Genomic DNA, 18,326 nt, shown 5'->3' with positions numbered 1-18,326 from the left:
TGAAGAGGATCAGGAAGAAGTTATGACCAAGGTAGAGAAACAGAATGTGACACAGAAAAGAGTGCATTAGAGGTCATTTACAGCCCTTAGTTCACTGGGATGAAAGGAAATTAGTCAAGTAATTATCAATTTAACAACCAATAATGGTTGTGATGGGTCAAAACATCAAAAGGTTTACACTTTGTTCTCTTTTCGAAATCTTTTCCTTCAGCCTTCTGTTAGCTTAGACAAACCATTTAAAATACTTGCCCAGTAAATAGGCCAATTTACTAAAAGATTTGTCCAGATGGTAATGTTGTCATCATCATGTCGAGTTAACATTTCTAACACTGAACAACCTTAGTAGGGATTACAAAATTAGCTGTTAGTGTTGAGTTGACACATTTATGAACCACTATTCCCCTTTGTATCCGAGGACTAGCTAATAATCCGTACCTCCTACGGTAGACCCATCCCCGGATACTGCGCTGTAGGATAATGATGTTCCTGGTTAGGACCCGGTCCCTCTCCTGCTCCAGGAAAAGATCGTGAGCATCCTTCAGGAACACCTTGGTGTTACCCAGCTGGTAGTCTGATCTACCCAGAACTTGAGCACAGATCTTGGCTGTGGCCGAGCGACACTCCGTCTGTAAAATATGTGAGATCATTAAAGGTGTTGAACATCTGCAAGTATTGGTGTAAGAAATGTGTAATCATGGGTTCAATGCAATGATATTTGACGAAGACTATAAAACTCAAAAAAATAACAAGCGTTCAATACCAACCTTGGATCCACCGAATCTAAAAAAAAAAATGAATCAAGATTTGATCAGAAGGATTCTAAAATCTCATCTTTATTTTACACTCGATTACAAGAGATAAGCACAATGTTGCTGCTATTCTAGTGTAAACATTTTTGAAAAACAAATTAACATTCAGATTTTAATGTAAAAAATTTGGGTTTGATTATTAATAGTTGAGTTGAACAACTTAAGATTTTAATTTTCTCGTTGGTGGGTACTAGTTCTGACAACAGGGTAATTTCTAGCAACCACTAGACTTTTTTTTAGGTTTAACAAACTATGTAAAAAGTGGCGATACTCCTAATGAGATTGCAAATATGATCTTTGAATGAATTAGGATCCATGATACACATGATACGGCTTAGATAAGTCGAGTCGTTATTATTGAACTAAATGGATTCTAGAATCATAAACATAGACAGCTCTTCATTCCACTTGATTATAAATAGCATTTAGTTGAAACAATGAATATTTACCTTATGAGCAGGAGGAATTCCTGGTATGAGAAACCTGTATCTCTCCACAAATTCCCGAAAAGTGTGACGGATTGGATATCCTGCTCTCCTGATCCGGATGGTCTCCATCATGCCAGAATACCGTAGTTGACGACAACACAGTCCCCGATCAAACATCTGGTAAGGTAATATTGTTGAGAATTTTTTATTATGAAAACAACTAAGTGACAAAGAACAAATTACACTGTTTGATGTAAGGACTAGTTTTCTCAAATAGTTGTTTGTACCTAGATAGTAGCCTTGAAACACATTGGAGTTTGGATGCAACAGAAAATACAAAAGGATTGTTCTGCAGCTTTTAAAATACTCTGACAGGTAATAATTAGTTACGGTATTTATTATTTCAACCATCCAATGGCAAATAAATCATGTAGTTAAAATGTGACAAGTATGTATGTACTTACTTTAAATTAGCACAACAAAATTAAAATTAGACAAACATAATTTCTAACAAGTTTTTAAATAAATGTATAACTTACCATTGGTTTTTTGAACTCATTAGGCTTGATACATCTGATGAAGAAAGGCTGACAGGAACTGAGAGTTTTCATAAGAGCATCGAGTGACTTCTTGAACTGTGTGGAGAGCGTCGGCGCTCGCTTGCGGGTCTCCGAGCCCATACCAATGTCTTCTGCAAACAACAGCTTGAGGAACTTGTTGTTGGACAGAGTAACCAGCTGTAGCAGGTCTGCACTGAATGTATCTCTGTTCTTCTCCAGGAATCCTGAAACAAGGATGAAGTTGTCGTGATTCAGTGAAAAAATGAATAATAATTTGATTTTTTACTTAAATACCCATAGTTTTAAATTAGATTAACACACTTATATAGCTAAAAACAAGAATGAATCTCTCTTGCCAGGTACATTTTGTTCAGGTTGCTATCATTCTGCTCAGTTTTAAAACACATAAAAATATAGTATTGAGACGTACCTTATGTGGGACATTAATTGTTAGGTTTCATCTGGGCTGATTTAAGCCTTCGAAAAAATGAGAACATTTTAATTGGTTTGAATTAGCTTTTGCTAAGTGATCCAAAATCCTTAAATAGGTTATACCTGTTTTGTTAAACTCTATTTGGAATCTTTATCAAATAAAAATAGTTTTTACTTCCTTCATTTAAAAGTTTGTGAGGTTTTTGAAGACAGCGAGTCACACAATGCCACTCATACACAGACACATGATATGTAAAACACTACAAAACATTTTAGGCTAAATTTAGTGTTAACTTATTTCATTAAATCATCAAGTGTCAGTTTCACACTCGTAACTTGTGGTTTTAGAAACTTGTTCATTACTTTTTTGTATCAACTTCTAATGCTTGGCCGACTTTTAAAGTCTGGACAAGGGTCAGTCCAGTCTTGAGATGTATGAACAAATGAGAGCCTACTGAATATATACAAAAATAAAAGTAAAATGCAAAGGATGTTGCAAGCCTGAAAAGAAGACAATTTCTAAATTACAAACTTATGAAGATTACTGATTAAGCCATTTATGAACATTTCAAATACAGTACCTCTTGTATCATAGAAGACAACTCCAGCAAAGTGGTTAAGTCCAAACGATGTGTTGATGTCAGACTTTGGCTTGAGGTAGTTGCGGTGACTGCCGTGCTGCTTGTGCAGTTTGGCCAACATCGTCTGGTCTGTGCCCTGTTGATACCAACAAACACGTTAAGGCAGAAAAAAATATTAAACATCTAAACACAATATAATTTTACTTTACCATACCACCAGCACCGTTATTGGACATAACCTCCGGTATAGTCCTAAATTAAATTGTAGGACAATACTTAGGGATGAATATATTATTGTCATTAATGAATCAAAAAACAGTTATAAACTATTCTCATTGTAAATGTTGTCTCTTGTTTTTACCAAAGAGCATGATTTTTTCGTTGATCTGACTAATAAAGTATATATTCGTATACAGTAGACTCCCTCTTATCCGGACACCTTTTAACCGGACATCGGTTGAACTACACTAGGCGGAAATGACATCTCTTTAACCGGACAATTTTTATCAGCACATTAGTTTAACCGGACTTGATCGACAGGAAGTAGGCGGTACCAAAACAAATGTTCTCGTGGGAAAGATTTGAGACGAGTGATCGCGTGTCTAAATACAATGCTCTCCTAAATTTAAGTCAAATAATTATTAACAATTAAATACAGTATGCATTTAAACGGTCCGTTTTAACAAGTTTTTGGGGACGTTGGTTTAACCGAAAAAAAAAAAAAAAAAACTGTTACCCGGACTGGCTTCAGTCCCGAGGAGTCCGGATAAGAGGGTGTCTACTGTAATAACAAAAATTAATCTACCTGTTTAACTTGATCTTCCTGTTACATAATTCACAACAATTTTTGAAAATCAAGTTAGGTCCGATTTTTGTAAGCTCATTAATATAGATGTTTTCTTGTGTATTTAACATTTAATTGAAAATCAAAATACAAGACTGCGTCAAAGTACGAGACTGATTTGCTTACCTTAGGAAACTTGCTCTCTTCGTCTATCAGAGCCATGATATTGAGCTGCTTGATTGCTATTAGATCCAAGGCATCTTGGTTGTCCACAAACTCTATGTGTTGCCAGTTTATATTCTCCACATTGTACTCTTCTTGCTCCAGCTTGAAAATGTGTTGAACAAAAAACTGCTGCAGATTCTCATTGGCGTAGTTTATGCAGAATTGTTCAAAACTGAAAACAAGTCGCATTTTTAGTAAATAACATTTTTTCTTCTTTCAAGTAATGATGCAAAATATATAATGCGATGAAAAATAGTTAATAGTCATGGTGTAGTCTGGTATACTCTAGCATTGCAAGGTTCTAACTGCAGATAATTACTGGATGAATTAAAAACACTTGGCACTGTTTGCCGGTAAACCAATTTACAGTCTAAATAATTTATCATAGCATTTGTCAGAGTATAACACTATAAAATGGGTTTGGTTGGAGTGTAAACTGTTACATACTTATAACTTTAAATAAATCTTGTTAATTACACAGATCTTACACAAGTTTAAAGACGTTACAAACAATTTCTGTTATTTTGAAGAAGGCTTAACCAAATAATAAAAAAAATACAATGAAAGAGTCAGGTTTTTTACAATATCAAACATAAAACTGGAGAAATGAGTTTTCTAAGGGCTAAGAATGAGACCATGGAAGAACAAGTAAAAAAGTAAAAGAGGGTAGATAAATGATGTGAGGAGGTAAGCGAAGAAGAAGAGAGGAGTGAACTAAGGAGGAATGGAGGAAGATATGGAGGCTTATTACAAATACATAGAAACATTATTTAAATACGTAGAAGATATGAATGTATACATTACAAATCATTTCCTAAGTTTTATTTCCATGTACGATATAAAAAATATCAATAACAAATTACAAAGTATCCTGGATGATTTAATTGGTTAAGATGGTTCCACCCGCCAGCTGTTTACCACGCAAACATGGTCCTACAAAAAAGAACCTCCTGGCATTATTAATGTATCGAATCGAGTTGAAATAAACTGTAAAATATTCACAAAGATGAACTGGCTGAACTGAAACTTTGTAATTATTGTTTCTTTTACTTATAGTCTTTTTCACAAACGATTTTAACTTCTAAACAATTGTTAAACATCATTTTTTCTCCCCCCCACTGCAAGCTCTGATATGTTAAGAGCACAACAAGCACACAATCATTGGAAACAAATTAGTTTAAGAATGTTGAGAGCTTGTACCGTAGAGGCATGTTCAGGAACATTAGCATGTTTAGGGGCCATCTTGAATTGACCAGGTGGAACTCTCTTAAAACAATGATATTTAATTGATTGCTGGTAAAATGGGGTTTGTTCTGAAGGATAAAAAAAATGTCAATAATTAAAATAAATTTTAGAAAGTAACCTGTTTGTTGTGAAGTTTTCAAAGCCAAAGATGTCCAAGACGCCGATTGCACTACGAGAGATGCCTTTAGGTCTGTAGATGGCGTTGTTGATCTTGCTGACAATGTAGACAAACAGTCTGCCGTAGATACCTTTGACAAACGCATCCCTTACGTCCACCGATTGTTCTCTGGATAATGTTGACACCTAGAAGAAGAATATGATTGGTTTGAGGAGAACACTGGAACACTGAACTACGACATGACAAGTCTAGGGCTAGGGTGAAAAGAAGTGTACAATGAATGACATGGAAGCTATTTACTGACACAGGTACAGCTGATTCTTAGTAAAAGTTTAAACGTGATAAGTTTTTATGTGGCCATAAATGTAAAAGACTTAGCTTAATACCCCAAATTTAAAGCTAGAGCTAATTATTTATGGGTAGTGACAAAGAGAACCCATTATTTGTGTGCAATTATCTGAATTATACTAAATGAAAAATATCTTCTATAGTCTAAGCTCGAAACCCTACTACACTGCTTGAATGAAATTTAAAAAATCATCTTTGCCCCAATACACATGTTAATGTCCCACACAGGGTACAAGCTACAGCAATGACCTCTCGGTCGTCAGCCGGGTTGGCACGCCTAAAACTAAGGTAACAATACTACGGTAATTAAGAAACAAAAGTAAAATGTAAACATCAAAAGTAAACATCATAACTTAACCTGAACAATATAAACATGATTTATAATTGAGAAAATTAAAGGAACCACAAGTTTGTATAAGTGAACAAACGTATCAATTGGTCAATTGGTGTTGAGATACATCAATTGGTTTTTGCTAGTGTTATGATAGTAATTTGGAAGGTTAGGTTTGTAAGAAAAGGCCAGCCAACTTCGTAAATTTTTTTTTATGAATTTTTATAATATCGACCTATTTAGCGATGAAGTGAAATGTGGTTTTAACTTTCTCCTATATTGCAAAGTGAACACAACTTATTTCCTGCTGACCAAGGTTTACCATTTAAATGGAGCAACTCTGTTTTTGAATTTATTATCCAAGAAATCAAGCTGGCATTAGCGTTTTTAGTAAGGTAAATTCTATCACCACTATCGCCACCATGTTCATAGCTGACTGTAGTGTATGGACTTGCGTGCCCGCCCGATACACTCTCCTATCCATGAAGTCACTTTGCTTCTCCACCACCATCAAACATCTTTATTTTACGGTAACCGGATCTGCTCTAAAATCTACATTAATCCCAACCCTCTCATCAAGCATCTTGTAGGTAAAATATACAACTTGATCAGTCACTCCACACTGATGATCTGAACTATAAATAGGCTACATTGTACTGTGATTACTTACCACAGTTTCGCCTGAGGCAAAGATGGTTTTCCTGGTAAGTGCGTCAACCAGAGGTTGCTTGGGAACGGACAACAAGTTGGCCACTCTCAACACATTGCTCATGTCTGGGATCTCCGTTGCATCTAAGTTGTCTGTGACAAACAATAGGAGTCTTAGTTTATTAATACAGGGTGGCGCAGATGGATCGGGTGGTTTTAAAATATTTGTCAAACTGCCAATTTTAAAGGTATTGGATTGAAATAAAGTGTAAAACGTGTAGTTACAATGGAAGTTTATTGAAAAAAAAATTAGTTAAGTTTTTAAAAATTATATCCATCAAATGCCTTCCTTCTCGAGCGACGCATTCTTGGAGTCGGACCTAGAGGTTCCGCATTGCTCGCTCAAGCACATCACCAGGAATTGATGTGATTTCGTTGTGAATTGCAGCCTTCAACTCCTGAAGCAAGGGTCTACATGAACAAACCCTGGACCATTCAGGAGTTGAAGGCTGCAATTTACAACGAAATCACATCAATTCCTGGTGATGTTGTAGCGGACCGCTACAATAGCGCAAGTCACGTGACCACGATGCGCGCGCAGTCGACCCAATGTGCTTGAGCAAGAAATGCGGAACCTCGAAGACCGACTCCAAGAATGCGTCGCTCGAGAAGGAAGGCATTTAATTGATATAATTTTTAAAAACTAACTTAACTAATTTTTTGTCAATAAACTTCCATTGTAACTACACGTTTTACACTTTATTTCAATCCAATACCTTTAAAATTGACAGTTTGACAAGTATTTTAAAACCACCCAATCCATCTGCGCCACCCTGTATTACAGAATATACAATGTATAAATTACATGTACATGTATATACACACTAGGTAAAAACAAGTTTGTTAACAACATAAAAATATGAAAAAAATAGAAGAGGCCGTTTTGACTAGACGCATTTGATATCAATAAATATTTTGACATCTGCTTGGCTTGCAAAAGCATGCCAGGCAATTTTTAGTTGCTACCAATACATTATTGCAACTTTCTTACCTTCTTTGATTTAAATAATCCAAAAACAATGCACATAGCACAGCACTCTATGAAAATCATTGACTTGGGGTAAAGGTGGGTTTTCCCTGAACTGTTTTATTACAAAATCTTTTAATACTTCTATATCACGTAAATAATTAGGCTTGTCTGTAAATTAACGTCTCCAATAAGCTATTGTCGCGGCAGAGCAAGGTTATTCAAATCTGAGACCAGCACCTTGTTTTCTACTTTATATACTTGATCCAAGCTGACTCCCAATTCTATGCCACAGTTAGTCTTCGATGGCCAAAAACGTTGAGTAGAAAAATTGTTACATAACGTTCTTGTCAAGTATGAGGATTTCTGTGTGCTATCGGAGATATCGTCAGTTGACAGATATGAAGTATAGCGTTTGGACGTATAAAATTTGTGCATGGAGTGGAAAGAATTCTGAGGTAGTCATTATAATTTTCAAGATAATTATGCTATTATTCATTGTGTAGGACAGCTGAGTTTGTTCAACTCACTTGTTTGAGATAGTGACCAGAGCTAGAAGGATATAGCTTGTGAATCATAGCGTGACTGCAAACAAGATTTCCAAACTGATAGGGGAGGAGATAGGTGTCTCTTGGAGACTATCGGTGGACTACTGTATACCCTGGTAGCTTCAGACACCATGATCGGTAAGCAAAGTTTCCTCAACTTTAATCACTATCACAACTTAGGTCACATTTTCAACTGGCAATTTATATCAATACGGATTGACTCCCTTCCGACAGAAGGCTAGGAAGTGATTCGATATTCTTTGACATTGCTTTTTGGCTGATATGACGACTAATTGTCGACTGGGGCGAAGTCTATATTAGTGGATAAAGTTCTCAGATTCATAGCTTGCTTCAACACGATAGAAGCACGAAGTAGACATAAAATCACAGGATTATTTCAAACGTACGAGTAAAATACTTAGAATACAAAGTGTTTTACATTTCAAACGCACATCTAGGCAGTTGTACACTCTTACCTATGATAGCAGCCTTGTGTTTGATGTTGCCAATGTGTAGCAGGGACGCCAGCAGTTTCAGTATGTCCCAGATCTCCTGGTCCGAGAACAGCAGCACCTTCATGGCAGACCTGATGTCTGCAAACTCTGCTGCATCGTCCCTACCTTCACATGTGATGCTTCCACCCTGAAACATCACAAAGATGTTAGTAACAAGACCAGGTTTGGACCTGACACTGTCAAAACCTTCTGTGCATCCCATTCCGTAATCCTACTGTTTTGTTTTTGTTCAGCTGGATTCGCGGATTCATGTTAGTAAATAATATTTCAATGTTTCAATGTAATGTCTTGTTTTCAATTATTTCAATGTTTTTTGGACGTGTTTTTTGACAGTCAGATTCCAAAATGAAGCAATAGAGTGTTAAAACTAGTCATCTGTAACAGTAAATATGGAGGATGAACAAGACCAATGTATGTAACCCCATTATAGTTCACTAGCGTCACATTTTCCTCGTCCGGGACTGACGAGAACCTTTTCTAAGAAGGAGTTGGGAATTGTGGGAGAGCCCCTCACGTCGATTTAAGAAAAACTTTAAATTTATCTTATAACTTTTTATTTATAAAATTAAATTTTAAATTATAAAATATTTTTCCAATTCTTATTATAAAATTAAACTGTCATAACCTAACCTAACCAAACAAACTTGCTGATAATAAATATAAAAAAGATATAAGATAAAAATGAAATAGTTCTGTTCAAAAAATTAAACTATATGCCTCAAACAAAAGATGTACAGTTAAAAAGTATTCACATTCTAAGCAAAATCTTTGACAAAAAGTCAGTGTCCCAGGCGGGATTCGAACTGGAGACCTCCAAACACCAGTCCGAGACGCTATCAACTTCGCCACAAACACCGATGGAGTCATATTGTAATGGTGTTCCCTCAAGAAAAGATTGACATCACGTCCCCCACTCCTTCTCGGAGAAGACTCTCCCCACACGCAGATCTACAGTCTTTGTGGGGATTTTTTTCCTTTGTACTTTGCTTTACAGCCACGATTGTAATTTTTGTCATTTGTAATTTTGGAAATAAATATATTCTTATTCTTATTCTTATTCTTATTCTTCTCTAAAGAGGTTCTCATCCGTTCGTGATGAGGAAAACGAGGCGCTATAATTATTAGTTCGGCTTCAGGATGTGACAGAAATCAAATGAAAATCTGCTTTTACACTCTAGGAGAAACAAATTACTACAAAGGGTTGTCCTAGTCGTCACTTAAATATTACAAACATTTATGGATCTTCAGTTTTGTGAACAGTTATGAAAAATGAAATAAAAATAATACTGACCCCTGTTAGATACTTGTAGTGTGATGCATCGCCCAGTTCCAGTTTTTGTTTTTCCTCCTTGTTGAGGCCAGCCAGCATACAGTAGAAGACATGGTAGTTCCTCTCATCTTTAGATTGGCTAACAATCCTTGACTTCTCCAGCAAGTATTGTTCAATCTTGGCTCCCTCTATCACTCCGCCAGAGTTGAAGTGGATGTCTATATACTTGCCAAACCTGGACGAGTTGTCATTCCTTATTGTTTTGGCGTTTCCAAAGGCTGGAAAAACACAAGTATTTTTACTCTTCAGAAGTTAAAATTTCCTAAAGAAAAACTAAAAGAGTGAATCAATATGACTTTAGTTATGTGATGGGAAAAATATGGAGATGTGTCAATTGCTTCCAATCATTCAAAGTCGCTAATATTAGACTGGCTGGGTGGCTGAGTGGTTATAGTGCTCGCTTCAAAAGGTTGCTGGATCAATCCTGAGAAAAGTCTTTTGATTGTTCAAAACTGGACCCAGCGACCCAGCTATCCCTGATCATTGTGCATTAAATTAATGATGATGGCTAATGAAACAGCTGATCTTAGTCAGTAACAAACAAAGCTACACATATCATCTCACTCTATTCTACACTCATTCTTCGCTCTAAGTTGAACTACTCGCCTAGGTGGCGTCCCCATCTCAATTGATGATGAAAATAAATTAAACAACATGCGAATAGCGGATATGAAACACCAGAACAAACAATGTACGGTTGAGATAATGATTATGGAATTATTACTTTGAGTGGCTAAATTGCAGCACTTAAATGCGAGGGCTTCTCATGATCTCCATGTTAAGAATATCAGAAATTCAAAACATTTATTCATGAACAAAAAAATGATTAAACAATCTATTGTTCAAACGTTATGGCTAATAATCCGAGGTGAAGGGTTAAAATTAAATTACATTTCTTTTTCTTATATGAATGCAAGGGGTAGTACTGGCTGGTATTCATTAGCATTTGCCTCAAGCTGCTTGAATGCTCGAATCACTGTGGGATACGATAATTTTTTTTTAAGAAAAGAAACAACACATATTTTTTCTATACATTCACAGCTAATACACTAAGAAACATTGCCTGGGAGTAGGTATTTATATTTGGATGCAAAATTGTAACAGTTATAGCTAGCTATTCATTACCTTCCAATATGGGGTTGGCCTCAAGTATCTGCTGCTCTATCCATGAATGTTTGCCACTGATGGCTGCTAAGTATTGCAATATAAGTTTGGTACTCTCAGTCTTACCAGCGCCACTCTCACCACTGAAATATCAAACAAAATACAAATCAGTAATTGTAATTTGATATTGGTACTGATATATGGCAGCTTCTAAAACCATTGATCAAGAATAATAAGGATACTGTTTAGTTTTTCTTGTCCACAATATATTTTAACACGACCAATTCACAGTCCATTAATCATACTTTTAAATGGAAGGTTTTACGGACCCATTGATGTCACAAAGTGTTACTAGGAATAGTTACAGAGAACCGGCAATGAGAATAAAGAGCTTATGATGGTGGTATATGCCTTGTAGTCTTTCACGATAGGACTAGTTTTGCTATGATGATTGACACACATTACGTAACTGTAAACATGTTCAAAGAGAAAAAAAGATGGATGCTGCAAACAAGCGTGAGCAAAGTAAAGAGAATTCAGGGCCAACTGTAGACTGTAATTAAACCCATTGAAAATTGAAACTGTTAACATTCTTTCTGAACATATTGCAGAACTATGCCATCAACAAAGCTAACTAGGCAGTAATAAACATGATGGATAGCCTCTGGATCATTAAAATTAGCAGAATATGGTTTATGTTACCTTGCCTGAATGATCCTATGTAGTTGTCAAACACGACAGCTGTTTCGTGCTACAATGAGCACATCTTCAAAGTGAAGAAACACAAAATCAAATCATTTCGCCCGCGGTTGAGCACGTCAAAAAACACATAAAGTATATGAAGTATTGTATTATGTGTTTTTGTGTGAACTTCATATACTTTATGTGTTTTTTGACGTGCTCAACCGCGGGCGAAATGATTTGATTTTGTGTTTCCTCACTTTGAAGATGTGCTCATTGTAGCACGAAACAGCTGTCGTGTTTGACAACTACATAGGATCATTCAGGCAAGGTAACATAAACCATATTCTAGTAATAAACATCTCTAAAATGTATATAAATCCATGTGATTCTAGGCACCTGATCACAATGCATTGGTCTTGCCGGAACCTCTTCATATGAGTGTAGCTGTTGTCTCCGATGGCAAATATGTGCGGAGGAAGTTCACCAATCTTTCGGTCTTTGTACAGCTTGATCTGCTCTGCTGTGTAGATCGGCAAAATCTGATATGGGTTCACAGCTACCAGTATCGAGCCAGTGTAAGTCTGAAACAAAATGTTGTGGTTAGTCATCAAGGTTAACATTAACATATTAAAGGTCTCTCTGTATCTATTCCAAATAAAAACCACCTCTGAACTACAGAGATACTGAAGTTGCCAATAATGCTCAGCAGATTTGTGAGTATGGTTTACAAATAGTGACCATAAGATTGATGAGTCAGTCATAAACTTTGAAATCATGCTCAATCGTATAACATGTTTTGCGGGCTCCAATGATTTTAGGATGGATAGTAGGCCTTTCCCTGAAACGGCCATTTGAAGTACTGTACAAGTGTACATGGCTTAAGAACACTCTGAACTGCAAGGTAAATTTGGAATGGAGTACTTACATAGATGAGATTCTCGTTGTATCGGATGAGCAGGTTGCGCAGGATACCGGCCTCGTGTAGGTCGCCCAGAGATATCATGTCCTCCACACCCTGCACCGACGTCGCGTGCATCGCCTTGATACGCCTCTCTGGGGTCAGCCATACCTCCTGTACCAAAAACACTTGTCAAGTCCTAGCAGATGAGCAACACTTCAAGAAAATCCATTGTTTGGTGCTATCGACTGATTTAACCCTTTGTGATCCGAAAGAATATTTTTCGGTTCTTTTAAACATTAGGGTAGTTTTACCTTCCAGAGTCATTTGCACAGCAGCTCGGGTAAATTCCACACATTTAGAAAAAACATTAAACTTTTAACTTTGAACCTAGTTGGATGTGAATTTGTAATAAACAGAAAAAAACATTTTGGAACATTTTTAATTGCCATTTTGAAATTCTAGCTGTTGTGATCTATGATTGGTAGACCCTTCACAATAAGGCAAAAAAAATGTAAGAAAAACAATCATAGAATCTATTTTTTCCTTTTTGGTACTGGTTTATAAAACAGATGATTACAATAAATAAAATTAATTAATTAACAATAGCTTCTAAACATTTTGTCTTTCAATAATAAAATAGGACAAATAACTGCCATTATAGAACGAGTCAATTACGTGAATTTAACAAAATTATGAGTTCACATAAAAAAATAGTCTCCAAACCTAAAGGACCAAAGAAAGGCAAGGTAAAACCATTAAATATTCCAATATTAACAATGAATGACAACAACAAGATATTGATGAAGAAACATTTTGGAGATAAAGCTCATGAACTGTTGAATTGTTTCAACGAGACATCTATAGATGAATTTGAAAGAAAGAAAATAGCGAGTGAAAAGTTTATGAAAGAGGTGAAAAATCTAAAAGAGCGAAATAGACAAGCCCTTATATCAAACAAAACATTTCTCCATGAAGATTCCTACAAAGAAAAACTTGAGGAAAGGCAAAATTACATGGAGGAATACTCAAAACTTCAACAACTTAACACTGAAGATACAAATAAGAAGCCTATTTATATCTACAAAAGGACAATGAGAGATTATAAAACACAGCCAACTATTGCATTTTCCGACAGCCCTTCGAGTGACTGGATAGTCCGAAGACATGTCTTAAACAAATTTGTCGAGGCTGGAAGGAGGGTTTTAATTCATAGAAGACTCATTCGACGATTGGAGATTTTGAAAAACTTGACTAAAAAAGATATTGAGTTTTTAAATCAAGAAAATTAAAATATTAAAGTAGACCATTGTTAATCATCTCATGTCCTCTCAATATTATTGAAAAGCCATTACACTTACACTAAGGCCAATCTGTGGATATTGTATTTTTTGACTGTGTCTAATGTCTATGTTTTTGATCTAATGGAAATAAAACTATTTTTAACCCTACCTATAGTCCTGTAAATTGAGTATGAGCCAGATTTACAAAAACTTAAAAAATTATGCTAAAAACTATTTTTCCTAATTCAAGTTAAAGAATACTTAGGCGCACTGTGCAATATGTAAATTCTCATAGCTTAATTTTATGAGGCACATGTTTCAAAGCATGTTTAAAACCAAATTCGGATTTGTTTGAATGGAAACTTCAGATGCAGATAAATGTAATAAGTTACATTATAATGGATCGGAACAGAGTTGATAAGTGAACGCTGTAGGACTAGTTGAATATGTAATGGAGTAGGTGGTAGTGGTACACTCTAAATGTATGAATAGATTAATGTATGCTCCAACATAGTATGTGTGTGAATAGATTATTGATGATGTGTGAGTTCGGTGGAATAATGGTTTATTAATGGTAAAATTTTAGTTGGTTTGGTTTTATAAATGCACTTTGATATTTGATTTTGTAATATGATAATTAATCATATTGTATTAATTCCTAATTAGAGTAAATATGCTTGTATCATTACATTTGGAATTTACTGTTGATAATGTTCTGCAGTATATTTTTGTTACTTTACCTTTCCGTCGTCGTCTTTGACCTGTATGCGACGGCCCTCCGCAGAGATGACTCTTGCTCCGATGGCTACATCGAACTCTCTGCCCGACACTGGTTCTATCCATATGTAGTCCCCCTGCAACCATTGATGGAATATTAGGGGAGAAATAAAATCAACTTGGCATTCCAAGTTGATTATGAAAGTCATCATTATGAAAGTTCGATTAGTCATCATTTTCAATATGTGAGCTATCCTTACTATAGACGTTTTTACATTTAATTTTCACCAAATAACAAAACACAAAAAAAAAACAATTTCTTGAGTTGATGAAAATACTTTAACATAAGTACCCATTTTAGCAAAAAGCCCATTATTTGAAACTGGCAGAATTGCATTGGCACTCCTCGTTGTACCATGCAGGTAGATACAAATTAATGAAGATGTTTGAGTATTGAATACTTTAGGGTCTACTGTTAAAACTAACTATGCATGCACTATTATCCCGATAAGATTAAAATGTGTATTATATAGGCATGTACAAAACGAACAACGTAAATTTTGGCTCAAACCGTATACAAGCTGACGTTGCTTAAGTAAAGATTTTTAATTATTGTTAAACTAAAAAATAATAATATTACTTTTGGTTAAATCAAGTACATATACAACAATTAATTACACAACTTACTTCATACTGACTAAAACCAACCCATGATTGAAAATAAGGTTACCGGTAACAGTTGAAACTAATTTATCAAAAATAAAAAATAAAACAAAAAAAACATTAGCATGCGACAATAAGTTTTTATTATATTATTTTTTTAAATATAGAGTGGAGCCGATGCTAACATCTTAAATTGGCAATATAAATTGCAATAATTGTAGTATAGCAGGCTTATCTCAATGGAAAAGTGTCTATCTGTGCACAAAAACACTAGACAAAACACTGTGTATGTAGAAACAATAAAATTTTACACTGTAAACCAAAATTAGAATAATAGTATTTTCAACGAAAGGAGATTTAAGTTAAGAAGTTAGATGGTTTTAGTTCGATAGTTGAAAATATAATTTTTCCCTTTCCTAGATAAAAATTTTCAACTAAGAAGTGGTGACTTTGGAAGAGAGAAGTCTTTGGTGTAAATGGGATACATTTTAGAGTTTCTTGAGCCACCATGGAATTTTACCCTCTTAGGTAAGCCTGATATATTTTAAACAATCCTTATATTTTACAAGTTGCCCTTACTGGTTGGTTTGATTAAAGTTAGGTGTATAGTGGTGTATAACATGGATTAACTATTGACTTCAACACAGTCTGTAGGAGTCTATTAAAATAGGCAAAGTTTTTTTTCATTATAAATTTGTCTCCTGCTTTACATAGAATGGAATGTCTTTAATCTTTATCCATCCAGTAAGGTCCAATAAGCTTCATGAAGATGGCATGTTGACAGTAAAGATAAGTTTCCATAGAAACCACTAATTTAATTCATTCAGTGACTTCAATGAATGCAAGATGAAATCATCTGTCTCCCAGTGAAAATTATTTTAGAAAAAGTACTGAAACAATAAAGTTTAGTGTCTGCTCCATTTGAAGTGGAGCAGTTCTGGAAGTTGAAACCACAATGAAAACTTGGCAGGATTCCTCCATTATTATCACTGCTTCACCAGAACTTGCAGAGGACTCCTGGGGAAAATGGAAGGTTATAGAACCATACGAAGACCTGAAGTTCTATTGCTTCCCAAAGCAAGAAGGATCCACATAGTTGAAAGGACTGCTCAGTGTAAAGTGCCAAAAGATCGATGGGAAAATGTTTGAGGAACATGATGAAATGTTCAAGATGAATGCAACTTTGGCTGAAGAGATGGAGGAAGAGTTCTGCAGCAACACTGTGAGCAGATTGAAGACAAGTTGGAAAAGTAGGAAAAGGACAATTCAAAGAAGATGTAACAATTAGGATGAGTTTGGACAGACTTGTTAGTATTAAGTATGTTATATATCTAGTATTTAAGTATTTTAAGTAGTTTTAAATAGCATCTTATGTATATAATAATAAAGTATTTCATGTAGGTAATATTACTCTGACCGAGTGAGGAAGCGTCATGTCAAAGCGTGTGCCTTGGCATCATGCTGCCTCACATTCGGGAGGTCTGATTATCAGACCGACCATTCCGAGGAGAGTTTGTACGGTTTCTTTCCTCACTTAGGCAAATGCCGGAATGGTTCCCTCAAGGGCCGTACCCCGCCAGGCAGAATGGAAGACAGGACATGGTCCTAATTTTGCTTGGTTTATAAAACCCCTAATAGATGTGCTTGTTTATTAAATCAATCTAATAAACCTAGTTTTTTCATTACAATTGCTTTTTATTCGTTGTTTATTAAAATATAGTTAGATAAAATAACATGACTTGCCTTTAAGGGATTATAATTAAAATCCAAAACATAAAATAACTAAAAAGAGTTATATTTGGATATTTCATTTTACCCCTAAAGAAATATTCTGTTATTTTAATCTTGAACTCTTTTAGCCCTATGTATGAAGGGTAATTGGGACCAATTTACTAGTTTGATGTCCCCAGAGGCTAAAAACACTATTCATTCAAATTTTTATAAATACCGTGTGTCACGGAATTCTCTGGAACATTTCATATACAATTGTTAGTTAGGTCGAGACAAACACATTTCGCATTGTAAACATTCTCCGGTGACTAGTTAAACAATAAACCTTTGTAGTCTTAAACACGCTGATCGCAGCAAGTGAAGTTTTGCCAGCTTTTATCACTGTCTCAATGGAAACTGATGAATTTACACTACTGACTCTGTTCCTGTTGTAAAAATGTGTATGACCTTCCCCATAGCCTACTAGATAGAGTAAAAGTAAATTTATGAATATTGTGCTAGGATCAGAATTTAACTAGCTTAATCACAACAGGAACCCAGCGAGGATCTTAATTTACAGATAACACTAGTATTTCTCAAACGTGGTAAGTTAGCAAAATTTAGTGCTATTGTTACACATAGCTTATACAAAATTCATGATTAACATGAGAAAATATAATATCGTTGAATAAATCCCTATCCTTAGAGGAAGAAGCAGACATGAACGAAAAAGTGTTTGAAAAAAGAGTGAATTTACTGAAAGACAACTGAATGCGCTTCAAACCAGTGAAGAAGACTTTGACAAATTTGGCACAAAATCGTTGGAAGAGTTCTAAGATTGGATGAGTTTCATATAAAAAGTCAATACTACTACAATAATACTGACCGAGTATGGGGCCATACTATCTCCAGCGATAGCGAGATTTCTTAGAAAGCCCTACATAGCGATTGGTCATCATTCCAAATTTTCCGGCCCCATACAAAATTCACGTACAATTCCCGGTATTCCCTGTTGGCTAGACACTCAGTGATAGAAATGTAAACAAGTCTATATAAATGCGAAGACGGTGTAGTCAGTGGTCGAGTGGTCAGTAGTTATAATCCGTCTGTCGGTTGTAGCGCCGGTCCTCAGCATGCAAGGTCAGTACCCCCGCAATCAATTCATTATCAGCCCAGCAGCAACTGGTTGTAGTAACCGGACCATCCCTCCGTTAGCGAGGTTATAAATACTGAACAGGTGCTGGCGGTGGAGTTTTCAATGTTTTGGAATGTTGCAGCACGCTTTTAAACATTTAAAAAGGTGTAGCTGACGGGTCGCCGGAATTTTACCCCCTGGGC

General features: G+C 35.5%; 1 protein-coding gene across 1 annotated transcript in view; it reads right to left on the bottom strand.

Annotated features, from left to right (window-relative positions):
* The window catches only part of LOC129001344 (myosin-VIIa), a 70,679-nt gene that overhangs the window by 21,887 nt on the left and 30,466 nt on the right, over positions 1-18,326 (bottom strand). The window contains exons 3-15 of the mRNA XM_054428624.1: positions 14,639-14,752; positions 12,643-12,789; positions 12,114-12,298; positions 11,055-11,176; positions 9,891-10,147; positions 8,561-8,726; positions 6,532-6,662; positions 5,183-5,367; positions 3,781-3,991; positions 2,811-2,946; positions 1,777-2,021; positions 1,259-1,414; positions 436-626 (exon numbers count right to left, since the gene is read on the bottom strand). Of these exons, the coding sequence (XP_054284599.1) occupies positions 436-626; positions 1,259-1,414; positions 1,777-2,021; positions 2,811-2,946; positions 3,781-3,991; positions 5,183-5,367; positions 6,532-6,662; positions 8,561-8,726; positions 9,891-10,147; positions 11,055-11,176; positions 12,114-12,298; positions 12,643-12,789; positions 14,639-14,752 (2,246 nt within the window). The remainder of the gene's footprint in view (positions 1-435; positions 627-1,258; positions 1,415-1,776; positions 2,022-2,810; positions 2,947-3,780; positions 3,992-5,182; positions 5,368-6,531; positions 6,663-8,560; positions 8,727-9,890; positions 10,148-11,054; positions 11,177-12,113; positions 12,299-12,642; positions 12,790-14,638; positions 14,753-18,326) is intronic.

The sequence above is a fragment of the Macrosteles quadrilineatus genome, unplaced genomic scaffold (genome assembly GCF_028750875.1).
Source record: "Macrosteles quadrilineatus isolate MER2022 unplaced genomic scaffold, UCM_ALF_1.0 Scaffold_8__2_contigs__length_117827958, whole genome shotgun sequence".
In the NCBI taxonomy this organism is placed as follows: domain Eukaryota; kingdom Metazoa; phylum Arthropoda; class Insecta; order Hemiptera; family Cicadellidae; genus Macrosteles; species Macrosteles quadrilineatus.
Note: the sequence above shows the minus strand (reverse complement) of the source record. Positions and strands in the feature narration are given on the sequence as shown.